This window comes from Ruditapes philippinarum, unplaced genomic scaffold, assembly GCF_026571515.1.
Source record: "Ruditapes philippinarum isolate M1 unplaced genomic scaffold, ASM2657151v2 ctg2551_1_1_1_1, whole genome shotgun sequence".
Lineage (NCBI taxonomy): Eukaryota > Metazoa > Mollusca > Bivalvia > Venerida > Veneridae > Ruditapes > Ruditapes philippinarum.
The window spans coordinates 197,754-213,230 of record NW_026859979.1 but is presented as its reverse complement, the minus strand read 5'-3'; the positions used below and the strand labels follow the sequence as shown (position 1 = coordinate 213,230).

Below are 15,477 nucleotides of genomic sequence, written 5' to 3'. Positions count from 1 at the left end.
CTGATGCTGAATTGATTTTGTTATCATCTGGCGTTATTTTGATATTTTTTACCTTTTTTGGCCTTTTGTCATTTTTTTGAAGTACAGTTACGCTACCATATAGGATGTATTTATATAAAAATTTGTTGTCCCAAACTGTCAAGACCATACATATTTTGCATGTGACATCTTGTGAATTCATTCACAAAAGTTATAAAGAAAAAAATGTACTATCAAAATTAACTCTGCTGTAGTGGTCATTTATTTTGCATTTATTCTACATAGTCTCATGGCAACATAGATATTTTTTTACAAATCCTTTGGGCAAAATATTTCAATATTTAGAAGGGCAAGTGAAAGTTGAGCTGGACTGGCCTTTCAGCAAGTTCATTTGAAAAATAACACTGAAAAACAGTTGTTTCTGGTGAGCGACTCAGGGCCATCATGGCCCTCTTGTATATTTTTATGATGCTATGCATTTATGAGCAATAACTATTAGACATTTGGATTGACCAACACAAACTCTAACAAGCCCGTAACATCTTATATATTGGACGGGCCTCGCCATTATAATTTTCTTATTTCTATCGGATGTTATCCTTTGTCAGTTTCATGTTTGTTTCTTTAGTTATTTTCTGACATCTCAATTCCCTCCTACATGCATTATTTTGTGTAATTTGAATGAAAAATAAAACAAAACGTGAATGATAAAAAACTCCTAAATCATTCTTTGCACGAATAAAAGTATATTGAAGAGTTTTGGCTGATTAAACAAATTACAATGCTAATTGCTTACAAAATGAAACTTATCTATTTAAGAAGGAAAATAATAACTCTTTTAGTTAGCATTGTACTTTTTTAGCTCACCTGTCACAAAGTGACAGGGTGAGATTTTGTGATCGCTTTTCGCCCGGCGTCCGTCCGTCGTTCGTAAACTTTTACTTTAAATGACATCTCCTCATAAACCACTAAGCCAAGTTCATCCAAACTTCACAGGAATGTTCCTTTGGTGGTCACCTTTGAAAATTGTTCAAAAACTTAAATTCTATGCAGAACTCTGGTTGCCATGGCAACCAAAAGAAAAAAATTAAATATCTTCTTCTAAAAAGCCCAAAGAGCTAGAGCTTAGATATTTGGCATGAAACATCTTCTAGTGAGTGTCTACCAAGTTTGTTCAAATAAATGCCCTTGGGTCAAAATTGGCCCCGCCTCAGGGGTCATTGAGTGTCCCTATATGCATAAAGTAAAAAGTAAAAAAAAGCCCTGGGGTCAAAACTGGCCCTCCCCCAGGTGTGTCATTGTTTTTAACTATATGTGTAAAGAAAACAACTTTAAACAATCTTCTTTTAAAAAACCCAAAGAGCTAGAGCTAAGATATTTAGCATGAAACATCTTCTAATAGGTGTCTACCAAGTTTGTTCAAATAAAAGCCCTGGGGTCAAAATAAGCCCCGCCTCAGGGGGTCATTGATTTTCCCAATATGCATATATTAAAAACTTAAAAATCTTCTTTTAAAGAACCCAAAGAGCTAGAGCTAAGATATTTAGCATAAAAAATGCTCTAATGGATGTGTACCAAGTTTGTTCAAATAAGAGCTCTGGGGTCAAAATTGGCCCCGCCCTGGGTGCCATTGATTTTCCTTATATGTGTATAGCAAAACCTTGAAAAAAATCTTCTTTGAAAGAAACAAATAGCTAGAGTTTAGATACTAAGCATAAAACATCTTCTAGTGAGTATCTACAAAGTTTGTTCAAATAAAAGCCCTGGGGTCAAAATTGGCCCCGCCCCGGGGGTCATTCATTTATCTTATATGTGTATAGCAAAAACTTAAAAATCTTCTTTGAAAAAACTCAAATAGCTAGAGTTTAGATATTAAGCACGGAGCATCTTCTAGTGAGTGTCTACAAAGATTGTTCAAATAAAAGCCCTGGGGTCAAAATTGGCCCCGCCCCGGGGGACATTGATTTTCTTTATATATGTATAGCAAAAACTTAAAAATCTTCTCTGAAAAAAACCGAATAGCTAGAGTTAAGATATTAAGCATGAAACATTTTCTAGTAAGTATCTACAAAGATTGTTCACATAAAAGCCCTGGGGTCAAAACTGGCCCTCCCCCAGGTGTGTCATTGTTTTTTATTATATGTGTAAAGAAAACAACTTTAAACAATCTTCTTTTAAAAAACCCAACGAGCTAGACCTTAGATGTTTAGCATGAAATATCTTTTAATGGGTGTCTACCAAGTTTGTACAAATAAAAGCCCTGGAGTTTAAACTGACCCGCTCCGGGGGCCTATATACAGGTGAACGATTTCAGGGCCATCATGGCCCTCTTGTTGAAGTATCCTATAAGAATTGTTACAGAGATGCATATGACATAAGTATGCAATGACACATATTTAACCACTTCAAATGCTTGTTATCCCCCGCCGATGGAATCGGGAGGGGGATATAGTTTTGGCGCTGTCTTTCCGTCCGTCCGTCCTTCCGCACAAACATTTAAGGTATATGAGCTAACTAACGGTACACTGGGACAAAAGAGAACAAAGTACTTCATTCCGTTAATAATAGTTAGCTCATAAGGAAACATTAGTTAGCCCACAAGGAAACAAAAGAAAAGAACAATAGAAATAGCTCATAAGCCTGAAAAATTGGTACGTCCGTCCATCCGTCCGTCCGAATTTCGTTTCCGGAGTAGTTCTCTGCAACTACTGGCTGGAATCCAACGAAACTTTATGGGAATCATCAATATCAAGAGGAAATGCGCATATCGTCGGCTTGTTTCGGTCCAACCCTTTAACTCAGAGTTATGGCCCTTGATTAGTTATGTAGTATGCATATAGAGTAAAAATCGTTTCCGGAGTAGTTCTCTGCAACTACAGGCTGGAATTCAACGAAACTTTATTGGAATCATCACTATCAAGAGCAGATGCGCATATCGTCGGCTTGTTCCGGTCAGACACTTTAACTAAGAGTTATGGCCCTTGATTAGTTATGTAGTATGCATATAGAGTAAAAATCGTTTCCGCACTCCTTCTCTGCAACTACTGGCTGGAATTAAACGAAACTTTATGGGAATCATCAATACCAAGAGGAGATGCGCATATCGTCCGCTTGTTCCGGTCAGACACTTTAACTTAGATTTATGGCCCTTGATTAGTTATGTAGTATGCATACATCTCATTGGCATTTCCAGATTTTACTATTTAACACAAAGTTATGGCTCTGTTATTGCCCTGAATATTTATCAAGTTCAAAGAATATTACTGTTTATGCCATGATAAATGTATAAATAAAGCCTTATGTCTTCAGTTGTTGTATTAATTATAACCAATACTCGGCGGGGGATGTAAATTCAACGAATTTGCTTGTTTTGATTTTTACTTTTCAGGTAACGATGAACATCCTATATTTGGTTGTGTTATCAGTTTATGCTATCATTCACAAAGGTAATCCTTTCTTCCTGTCATTTATTTCGGAATGTCGACCTGCTTTGGATGCATGTTGTAGCATTACAAAACTATTTAGTTCGTTTGAAATATATAATCATTATTACATATTTAATTATAATTTACTTGATTTAAAACTAGTTGTAATTAGGCAACATTTCACCGATTCCACTATTTGTTAACTAGTTAAGGTTTACTATATGCTTTGCTTGCCTTGTTCATATTTTTCACAAAAAGAAAATTCTGCTAAGTGTTGTACAATTCCTATGTAATAAAATTTTCACATTGTTGCAGTGTCATGCGTAACCGCGCTTGAACTTAAAAAAGCCAATTTGCCCCCATGTAATATATCTTTGTAGCAAAGGTTACAAAGCCAAGCTACCGCCCCTTCCCACACTAAATTTATTAGGTATTATAAAAGTAAATTATTTAGTATTTCTTTATTAAAGTAAAAGAATAGTATATCTATTTTCCATTACTCTGCATTGAAAGTTCTTTATATTAATTTGGTAGTTGTTATAGAATTTAATGTCTATACTTTGATAAATTAAAGTTTATATGTTTAAATAAAGAACATTGTCGTATAAGTATTTAATTTTGTATTAAAAATCAGAACTGGAAACTTTCTGGTGTTGTGTCATTTCTTGCAGCAAATATTCGGGGTAAAGGGACGAAGTGAGTCCAAGCTTTAGGCTTTATAATCAGTAGCAAGTAAAAAGGGAGAGGAACTTGCGAAGCCAGGTTGTGATAATTTTGCAACCTGTCGCCTCGGAAGTAGCCCTCTCCTGCTACATTTTTCATTCGTATGATATGTTGCCTTCTTTTTGATCCCCTTCCGCGTAGCGGAAAGGAGATTATAGGTATGGCCTCGGTCTGTCCGTCCGTCTGTCCATAACACTTTCGTGTCCGTCTATAACTTTTAAACCGCTGAAAAATTGAAATAACTTGACACAAGTGATCACCATAATGATACAATGCGCAGAGCTCAATAATTTGGTTGCTACCCCAAGGTCAAGGTCACACTTAAAGGTCAAATGTTAAAAAAGTCTTCATTTCATAGTAAAAAGTATACTTTTTGTGTCCGCTCTATAACTTTTAAACCATTGTAAAGTTTTATAATTAAATTGGCACAAGTGATCACCGTTATGAGACAATGTGCAGAGCGCACTGATAATTGAATTGCTTTCCCCAAGGCAAGGTCACACTTACAGGTCAATGTAAGAAATTTACATTTCGTGTCTGTCCATAACATTAAAACAGTTGCAATTTTTAAAGAAGACTTGGCAGAAATGATTACAAGTGTGAGACCATTGGCAGAGCACAATAATCAAGTCACAACCTTGAAAGTCCAAAGTCCAATGTAAAAACATCATTCTATGTTGTATGTCCGCTCTATAACTTTTTGACATTTCAACGGTTTTAAAATTACTTGGCACAAATGATCCCCACCATGACACAATCTGCAGAGCTCAACATCCAGGTTGCTTCCCCCAAGGTCAAGGTTATATATTCTCCATAATTTTTTGAGTTTATGGCAGATTTTAAATTACTTCGCACAAATAATCACAATTGTGAGACTATGAGCTTTTGATATGCATGCGACAAAATCAAGGTCATGGTTGGTAAAAGGTCAGAAATATACATTTATGTTCACTGCAGAAGGAGATTTAGCTCTCCTTCAGACTGTCTTGTTATTATAAACTTGTCTTTTGAGATCTGTAATATGAAGACTTCATAACCTCAACTTTTAAAATTCTATTTGCTTAGTTTCTCGTTTAGGGCCCACAAATTCTTTACTTAGAGCCTAGACGCCGCAGGGGTGTGCCTCATTGTAGGCTCAAAGGCACGATAAACGCGGTATATACTCATCTGTATGTTGAATTCGACTTAAGTAGTTGCTAGGGGACATGGACGGTAGCTTGCATCAACCACTACCGTCCATGAACAGACTCATCATACTGATATGTTTATTTGCATACTTCCAACATTTAATATTGACATTCAAGTATTATCGTTTATGATTCTCTTGTTAAAATCATGAAGTTTTAGCTCACCTGTCACAAAGTGACAGGGTGAGCTTTTGTGATCGCTTTTCGTCCGGCGTCCGTCCGTCCGGCGTCCGTAAACTCTTACTTTAAATGACATCTCCTCATAAACCACTAAGCCAATTTCATCCAATTTCACAGGAACTTCACCTTTGAAAATTATTCAAAGAATTTAATTCCATGCAGAACTCTTCTACAAAACTCAAAGAGCTAGAGCTTAGATATTTAGCATGAAACATCTTCTAGTGAGTATCTACCAATTTTGTTCAAATAAAAGCCATGGGGTCAAAATTGGCCCCGCCCCAGGGTGTCATTGATTTATCCTATATTCATATAGTAAAAACTTTAAAAAATGTCTTTTAAAGAACCCAAAGAGCTGGAGCTAAGATATTTAGCATGAACCATCTACTAATGGGTGTCTACCAAGTTTGTTCAAATAAAAGCCCTGGGGTCAAAATTTTCCCCGCCCCGAGGGTCATAGATTTTCCATATATGCATACAGTAAAAACTTTAAAAATCTTCTTTTAAAGAACCCAAAGAGCTAGAGCTAAGATCGTTAGCATGAAACATGTTCTAATGGATGTGTACCAAGTTTGTTCAAATAAGAGCCCTGGGGTCAAAATTTGCCCCGCCCGGGGTCATTGATTTTCCTTATATGTGTATAGCAAAAACTTAAAAGTCTTTTTTGAAGAAAACCAAATAGCTAGAGTTTAGATACTAAGCATGCTACATCTTCTAGTGAGTGTCTACAAAGTTTGTTCAAATAAAAGCCCTGTGGTCAAAATTGGCCCTGTCCCGGGGGTCAATGATTTTCCTTAAATGTGTATAGCTAAAACTTAAAATCTTCTTTGAAAAAAAACCGAATAGCTATCGATTAGATATTAAGCATGAAACATTTTCTAGTAAGTGTCTACAAAGATTTTCAAATAAAAGCCCTGGGGTCAAAACTTGCCCTGTCCCAGGGGTGTCATTGTTTTTAACTATATGTGTAAAGAAAAAACTTTAAAAAATCTTCTTTAAAAAACCAACGAGCTAGACCTTAGATGTTAAGCATGAAACATCTTCTAATGGGTGTCTACAAAAGTTGTTCAAATAAAAGCCCTGGGGTTTAAACTGGCCCCACTCAGGGTGAGCGACTTCAGGGCCATCATTGCCCTCTTGTTAGATAAAGTTATGCTCTAGTTAATCCACAACATTATATCGAATAATTACATATTCATAAAATTCAATTAGCTCTTAATTAGAATAATTAAAATGATCAAATTGTTTAAAGGTATGATTAAGATTATTGTTATAAATATTTCATCAATTGCTTTAGTTCTTTTGGAAAGACAATACTCTTGCAGTTTAATAGCTATCATGGTAATATATAAGTAAGTTATGCAGGTATTGTAAGCTCAACTGAGGACAATGGTCTCAAGGTGGGCTTTTATGATGGCGCACTGTGCGTCGTCCATCGTCCATGCGCCCGTCTGTGCGTCAAACATTTCTTTAAACAACTTATCATCCTAAAGCACTTGTCAAATTTGTTGAAACTTTTGCAGAGAAGTTTCTTGCATGAAGCTCTACCAAAGTTGTACACAAATTTAATTTCTTAAAGAACTTTGAATCTTTACAATTTTCTTGTAAAAATCTGAAAGACCTAGAGCTTAGATATTTGGCATGAAACATGTTTTAGTGTATGGCTACCGTGTTTGTTGAAATAAAATCCCTAGGGGTAAAATTGGGCCTGCCCCAGAGGTCATTGATTTTCCTCATATGTGTGTAGTAAAAATTAAAAAATATTCTTGTGAAAATGCAAAAGAGCTAGAGCTTAGATATTTCGCATGAAACATCTTCTAGTGGATGTCTGCCGAGTTTGTTCAAATTAAAGCCCTAGGGTCAAAATTGGCCCTGCCCCAGGGGTCATTGATTTTCCTAATATGAATATAATAAACAACATAAAAATTCTTCTTGTGAAAATCCAAAAGAGGTAGAGCTTAGATATTTGGCATGAAATATGTTCTTGTGTATGTCTACCATTTTTGTTGAAATGAAACCCCTACGGTGAAAATTGACCCCCCCCCCCAGGAGAACGAGGTTAACAGTTCAATCCCCAGCCAGGTCTTCCCTTCCTTTTTTATGTCATCTTTTGATTAGCTCACTTATTGACAGGCTGAACTGTTTAATAAAATGGCAACCAGAGCTAAATTTAGAAAACAACAACATCTTAACCATTAGATCAATTTTGAATTAATAGTACACACAAATTTTTTGGGTTACAGTGTGCAAAAAATGTTCAGATTAAGCTGGTGAAAAGGGGTTCCATTTTGACCTTTTGACCTATTTCTCAGGTATCCAGGGCCCATTTGTTATCACTTTTTGATTTCAGGTAAGGCATGTTATCGCTTGTAAAAGGGATGCAACGCAATGGTTTAGTTTAAACAGCTTGTTGTCATCTGCCCTAGCTTTGCTTGCAAAAGAGGACCCTCAACAAACTGAAACCCGTTAAACCTGGCTAATTGCCGTCCATTTCCGTTTTCCTTTAGCATTTGTTGAATACCTATACTTATAAATTTGTAATGTATTTTATTTTTCTGCTAGCGTACACATATGTTTTGTTTTGTTTTTCGTTAAAATGCAGGTTCAGGTACTTTTATACAAAGAAACAGTCATCAAGCTGATGAAGCCTACGATGAATGTGGTAGAAATCTAACATTAACTTGCATGTTCACAAATGGCACGTCTGTAATTGTTTGGAAGAATGCGGACGATATTACACCAATTTCACGTTGTATACAAAATGTTTGCGATTTAGATCCTCGTTATGTTGGACAATACACAACTTCTTTCGATTCAACACGGTGTATCTTCAATTTAACAATTATAAAAGCAACCATGAAAGATAATGGAAGAAAGCTAGTGTGTTCGGATGGATCAAATACTGATTCCCATGTAATAAGAGTCAGAGGCAAGTATAAAGTATCACTGTAATAATCTTCCATTTTTACACATAAATTAGGTAAATTAATAATTAGTCTACTTCTAGTCTTATGGCTATTTAATTTCTTGAAATATGTGTGTCTATTTGAACAGATACTTGTCAATAGGCAACAAGAATAATGATATACGTGTAAATGAGGACCTTTTAAATCCTTACAAATTCAATTTCATAAAGTCTTCAAAAACCTGGCTATAACTACTCAAGGGCGACTAGTTATCACATGTGTCGTTGCCAATGTCTGTGCTGCAGAAGACACAGAACTCATTAACAGGCCAGAAAGCACTTTTTATTCAAGGTCAATAACTCAGCCAAAAAACGATTCAACAACAAAAAAACCTGTGTAATATGCACAAGTACTTGAGCTACAGATCAATCATTTAAAGTTACAATACGAACAAAATGTAGTATAAGAGGAGTTAAGTCCGGACAAATTAGAAATTTAAATCATTTAAGGGCCTTAGCTGTGACAAAAAGCAAACAATGTTGATGAGATGTACAACAAGACATAGTTTTGATCATTCCTGTAAAGTTGTGATGGAATTGGACCAGTAGTTTCAGACTAGTAGTCTAAACAAGCGTCTGTGTAGCTGGTAACATAAAAAACAACTTTTATTGAAGAGACCAACCTCGATCAAAAATCATTCAAGCGGAAGCACTTCACTAACCAAGCAATCCTGTAAAATTTCATTATAATTGCATAAGTGGTATTAAAGAGGAGTATTCCCGACAAACTTAAAAATGACTAAAGGGCCATAACTCTAACAAAAATTACTGAACCCAAAAAAGCCGATGATATGCACAACTAGACTTGGTACTGATCATATTCCTGTAAAGTTTGGTGAGAAATCTTAAGTCAGTTGTTGAGGAGCAGGTGTTAAGAATAGCCATTTCTGAGGAATTTAATGTAGATACTGTTGTGGAAGCTCATGGAGATATGATATTTAGCCTAGACTTGTGATTGTCAAATTTAAAAATCCAGATGACAAATTTATGCTCTGTCAATGTAGAGAAGTTCTTCGATCACATAGTATTCGAATTTCAAATGACATTTCATACCTCCGACGTCAGCAACTGGAGTATCTGAACAAAAGGGGATTCAATGAATACTTTAAAGGTGGTAAACTTTTATCATTTCCAAAAAAAAAAAAACTGATCAGGAAGGAATAATTTCACGAGTATTCAGGCGTGGTGCACGGCCTAATAGATTGATTGATACCAGTAATATACATGAGACCATTGAGTCGACATCCGGTATTGATATGATTAACCTGAGGATTGACACAACTCAACTTTATAATGGATAGGGATGTGCCAAAAGACCCTGCACATCAAGATCGTTAAAATTTATTACATGGAATGTTGAAGGCCTTCGTTATAAATTACAATTTAATGAGTTTATAAATCTCTTAAAATGTTATGATTTATCAGTCTACAAGAAACTTGGATCACTTATTCTGATAACATTACAAGCATTTCTGACTCCTATTCAATTTATAGCTGTAATGCAAAACCATCAATTAGAGGTGGATGTCCAATGGGTGGTGTTACAGTATTAGTGAATAATAAAGTTAATCAGTTTGTTACAAAAATTTGCCATGATTTTGGTATTGGAGACTTAACAGTTATGAATCAAAATGGGTGCAGCGTTATTGATACATTTATAGCTACAAAATCTGTATTGAAATTTGTGACCAATTTTATAATATTAATAATCCTCTGAAGTTAGTTCTCATCTAACTATTGATCTATCATTGTGTACAACATTTGATCTAGAAGTTACTACTCCAAATGTTTACTGTAATTTATCATTTTATACTTTGAGTAATGATAATTGTGCTATTTATATTGAGTCTTTAACTGACAGTTTGTTATATGGGAATCTTGGTGACGTTCTAAATAAGATTGATAACAGTTCCAGTTTGTTATATGGGAATCTTGGTGACGTTCTTAATAAGATTGATAACAGTTCCATACCTATTGAGAATATTATTTTTGAAATCAAGTCCTCTATTTTGCATTGCTCAGAGCATTATAAAAGCATAAAACTGCAAGGTGTATTACTAATTCTCAACCTTGGTTTGACACACATGTAGGCAAGTGAAACATAGTTGTAGGTCTGCATTAAAACAGTTTAGAACTTGTCGTAATTATCATTATTTAAGGTAGAACGCGACACTTTGCGAACTTTCGAGTAGCGTCTTGAAAATTGGCATGCAAAAAATTGACCATATTTCCGATAAGGTTCCGTTGATTTTATTTCAATAGCTTCAGCCAATTTTTGTAAGTTGACCATCAAAGCCCGTTTTCGAACATGACGTCGTTGCATATCCTTGGCAACTTTTTACGGGTATTTCAACGCCATTGGCGGACAAAATATCTTAAATTCTACAGCATTCGACGGAAAATATTTTTTCCTTTAAGCTGATATAAAATTTATTGTTTTTAAGCCGAAAAATGTTTGAAAAATGGAAAGAAAATTGTCTTTTTTTTGTAAAATTTGTCGTTCAGTTTAGCCGCAATTTTTGGCTTTAAAGCGGCTTATTTATGAAATATTTTTTTTTGATTTTTTTCTTTAAAAGTCCTTCAAAATGTATACTTCGTCAAATAAACTAAAAAAATTAGGGGGTCACCGACTCAATGTTTTCGGTACACGTGATTTTATTTCCCCCACCCCTTTGGATAAAAGTCACGCTATCACGGGGCGTTTGTTATTTTTATATCATTGAAACGATCGCCCTGTGTTAAAATCCGCTAAAAACGGAATTTTACGCCATTATGACCACTGCGGAAAATATATGGATACAATAAAGGGTACGGAATTCCGAATATTATAGATAGACAGGCAAAAATAAGTGAAATTTGAATATTTAAATGTACCGGACCGTATATCATGCAATACGTATATGACTAATATACCGTGATCCGTACACTCGTTATATACGGGAACTTTGTATGATGTCCGTATTTATAAAATACGGATTTTTTTTAATTACAAGGTCAGATATTACCAAAATATGATTTTTATGCCCCCGCCATGTAATGGCCGAGGCATAGAGTGTTACCCTGTTCCGTCCTTCCGTCATTCCGTCATTCTGTCATTCCGTCATCATCAGTTTCCGTTCATTATCTTAGTAACGGTTGCACACATTCAACTCAAATTTGACATATTGATATGTCACAAGAAAATACAGGTCAAGTTCGAATTTGGTCATGGTTCGATGATTTTTGGCAGAGTTATGCCCCTTTTACTTAAAAAATGAAATTTTTCAGTTTCCGTTCATTATCTCCCAAACTGTACAACAACATTCAAACTCAAACTTGACATATGGATATGTCGTGAAAAAAAATACAGGTCAAGTTTGGGAATTTGGTCATGGTTCGATGATTTTTTGCAGAGTTATGCCCCTTTCACTTTGAAAATAATATGAAATTTCAGTTTCCGTTCATTATCTCCCAAACGGTACAACACATTCAACTCAAACTTGACATATGGATACGTTAAAGGAATGCGCAGGACAAGTTCAAATTGGGGTCATGGTTCAATGATTTTTGGCAGAGTTATGCCCCTTTCACTTTGAAAATAATATGAAATTTCAGAAGTTTCTGTTTATTATCTCCCCAACGGTACAACACATCAACTCAAATTTGACATATGGATATGTTTTGGAATGCCCAGGCCAAGTTCGAATTTGGTCATGGTTCAATGATTTTTTGCCAGAGTAATTGCCCCTTTCACTTTGAAAATAATATGAATTTACAGTTTCTGTTTCATTATCTACCCAACAGTGTACAATATTCAACTTTGACATATGGATATGTCAAATGAATGGGCCAGGTCAAGTTTGGGAATGGGTCATGGTTAGATGATTTTTTGGGCAAGAGTTATGTCCCTTTCCACTTTGAAAAATAATATAGAGTTCATTTAGGAATAAGCAGTTTAAGTTTGAATTTGGTTGTGGTTCAATGATTTTGGACAAACTTATCTTTCTTGAATGTTGGAAAAATTTTGAACTTTCAGTTCCAGCACTCATACTTTTGTTGAAATGTATGTAAAAGCCATTATGAAATATGCTATTTTCAAAAGGTTAAGACTGAATAATTTCAGTGCCTGAACATTGTATGAAAATGGTTTGTGTTAACATTGAAAAGTTTTAAGGGCTTTGAACTTAAAATGAAAAAAATAATTTGTACAAACAAATTTGGAAAACTAAATATTATAAACATCTGAAATTTTGGCTGCATGCGGGGGCATCCGTGGCATGATGACACATTTCTAGTTTATTCTTGTAAATATACATTTTGCGTATAAAATAGAGAAATAAGGATGTACTTCAGAATTTTAATTGACTAAATTTCATTTTTTATGAAACCGTATATTTTAATGTGTCAATATTCCGCACAGTTTATTTAGCCATTATTCTTCTTGTCAATTGTTTGTAATAGGTTTTTTTGCTTACAAATGAAATTCAAAATTCTGGTTTTTAATAGGTGAAATAAAATACATATCACTCACAGTATATCACTCATAGTGTGCGTAAATACAAAATGTACGGCTTTGCCAAATTTTTGTATTATACTATTTATTTATGATGGGAATTTCCGCTAAAATTCTAAATTTAACATAAAAATAATTATAAAGTTTGCTTTATGTCCCTTATGACATATTTCTCGATTCAAGTTTATGAGCTCACCAGAGCCGAAGGCTCAGGGTGAGCTATTAGTATCAGAGGGGGATGCTTGCCGGCGTCTATCGTCCGTCGTCATGCGTCAAATATCGTCTTCTTCTCTGGAAACATACTAAAGCCGATTTACTTCAAATTTGGCCTTTGTAGCATCCTTGTGACAGTCACACTTGAATTTGTTCATATCATTCCAATTGGGCCCCTTTTTAGGGGTCAGCAGAGCTTAAAAATAGAAAAACCTTTTTAAACATCTTCTTCTACAAAACTAATGGATAGATGCTCACCAAACTTTGTCTGTAGCATTCTTGGGCAGTCTTTTATCATGTTTGCACATATTAATTTCATTGCCCCTTTTAGGGGTCTCTAGGGCTAAAAATAAAAAAACCTTTAAACATCTTCTTCTACAGAACCAATGGATGGATGATCACCAAACTTTGTCTGTAGCATTCTTGGGTAGTCTTTTATCAAGTTTGCTCATATGAATATGATTGGCCCCTTTTAGAGGCCGCTAAAGCTAAAAATAGAAAAACCTTTAAACGTCTTTTTCTACAGAACTAATGGATGGATGATCACTTAACTTTGTCTGTAGCATTCTAAGGTAGTCTTTTATCAAGTTTGCTTATATTATTTTGATTGGCCCCTTTTAGGGGTCTCTAGGGCTTAAATAGAAAAACCTTTAAACATCTTCTCCTACAGAACTTATTGATGGATGATCACCAAATTTTGTCGGTAGCATTCTTGGGTAGTGTTTAAACAAGTTTGCTCAAATTAATTTGATTGGCCCCTTTTTTAGGGGCCGCTAAAGCTAAAAAAGAAATACCTTTAAATGTCTATTTTCTAGAGAACTTATTGATGGATGATGACTAAACTTTGTCTGTAGCATTCTTAGGTAGTTTCTTTTTTTAATTTTGGGGTTTTAAATTTTATTTTGTTTTTCCCCCCTTTTTAGGGGTCCTTTGGGCAAAAAATAAAAAACCCCTTAAAATATTTTCCCCTAAAAAAATTTTAATTGATGGATGATCAAAAAACCCTTGTTGTAGGGCATTCTGGGAAGTTTTTTATTAATTTCTAATTTTTTAATTTTTTTAAAAAAAACCCTTTTTTAAAGGGACAAATTTCTAGAAAAACTAAATTATGATGTTCACCAAATTTTTGTTTTAAAGGCATTCTTAGTAGTTTTTTATAAAAGTTTGCTAATTTTTTTTGTTTGGCCCCCCTTTTGGGGCCCACAAAAGCTAAAAAAAATAAAATCCCTTTTTTAAATTTTATGATAAATCACCAAAAACTTTGCCCAAAGCTTTTTTAGGTAGTTTTTATATCGAGTTTTCTGATATTAATTTGATTGGTCCCTTTTAGGAGCCGCAAAAGCTAAAAATAGAAATGCCTTTTAACGTCTATTTCTACACAACTAATTGATGGAAGATCACCAAACTCTGTTTGTAAGATTCTTGGGTAGTCTTTTATCAAGTTTGCTCATATTAATTTGATTGGCCCTTTTACGGGTCTCTATAGCTAAAAATAGAACTACCTTTGAATGTCTATTTCTACAGAACTAATGGATGAATGATCACCAAACGTTGTCTGAAACATTGTCGGGTATTCTTTTATCTAGTTTGCTCATATTATTTTGTTTGGCCCCTTTTAGGGGCCGCTTAAATTAAAAAATATATATACATTGAAACTTCTATTGCAACAGAACTAATTGATGGATGATTACCAAACTTTGTCTGTAGCATTATTGGGTAGTATTTTAATTATTTTGCTCATATTAATTTGATTGGCCCCTTTTAGGGGCCGCTAAAATTAAAAGTAGAAATACCTTTAAACATTTTCTCCTACAGAACTAATTAATGGATGATCACCAAACTTTGGCTGAAGCATTCTTGGGTACTCTTTTATCAAGTTTGCTTATATTAATTTGATTGGCCCCTTTTAGGGGCCACTAAAGCTAAAAATAGAAAAAGCCTCCGAACATCATTTCCTACTGAAATAATTGATAGATGATCACCAAACTTAGTAGCATTCTTAGGTAGTCTTTTATCAAGTTTGCTCATATCAATTTGATTAGTCCCGTTTAAGCTAAAGTTTTAATGCCTCAGGTCATGGCATTTGTTCAAATTATTGTTTACATATTCTATGCTCAAATTTAATTGAATATATTGACATCCCAACACTGATAAGCAGTTATTTCTGATGAGCGTCTCAGGGCCATCATGGCCCACTTGTTAACTTTAATGTATTAGAATATAAAAAAGTTACACTGCAATGATAACTCTCCGCTGTATTATTTGTTTGCGCAGCGTACGCGTTGCCGATGAAAGCCTGACGTCATTCTCTATACA

At 34.6% G+C, this 15,477-nt stretch overlaps 1 protein-coding gene across 2 annotated transcripts in view; it reads left to right on the top strand.

The window, feature by feature from the left end:
* Positions 1 to 1,307: 1,307 nt before the first annotated feature.
* The window catches only part of LOC132758492 (uncharacterized), a 47,403-nt gene continuing 33,233 nt past the window's right edge, over positions 1,308 to 15,477 (top strand). Inside the window, exons 1-2 of one of the 2 annotated variants that reach the window (XM_060750170.1) lie at positions 1,316 to 3,425; positions 8,094 to 8,420. In XM_060750170.1, the coding sequence (XP_060606153.1) occupies positions 3,374 to 3,425; positions 8,094 to 8,420 (379 nt within the window). In that variant the 5' untranslated portion in view covers positions 1,316 to 3,373. Of the gene's footprint in view, positions 3,426 to 8,093; positions 8,421 to 15,477 lie in introns of both variants that reach the window. The other variant, XM_060750171.1, reaches the window with a different exon arrangement.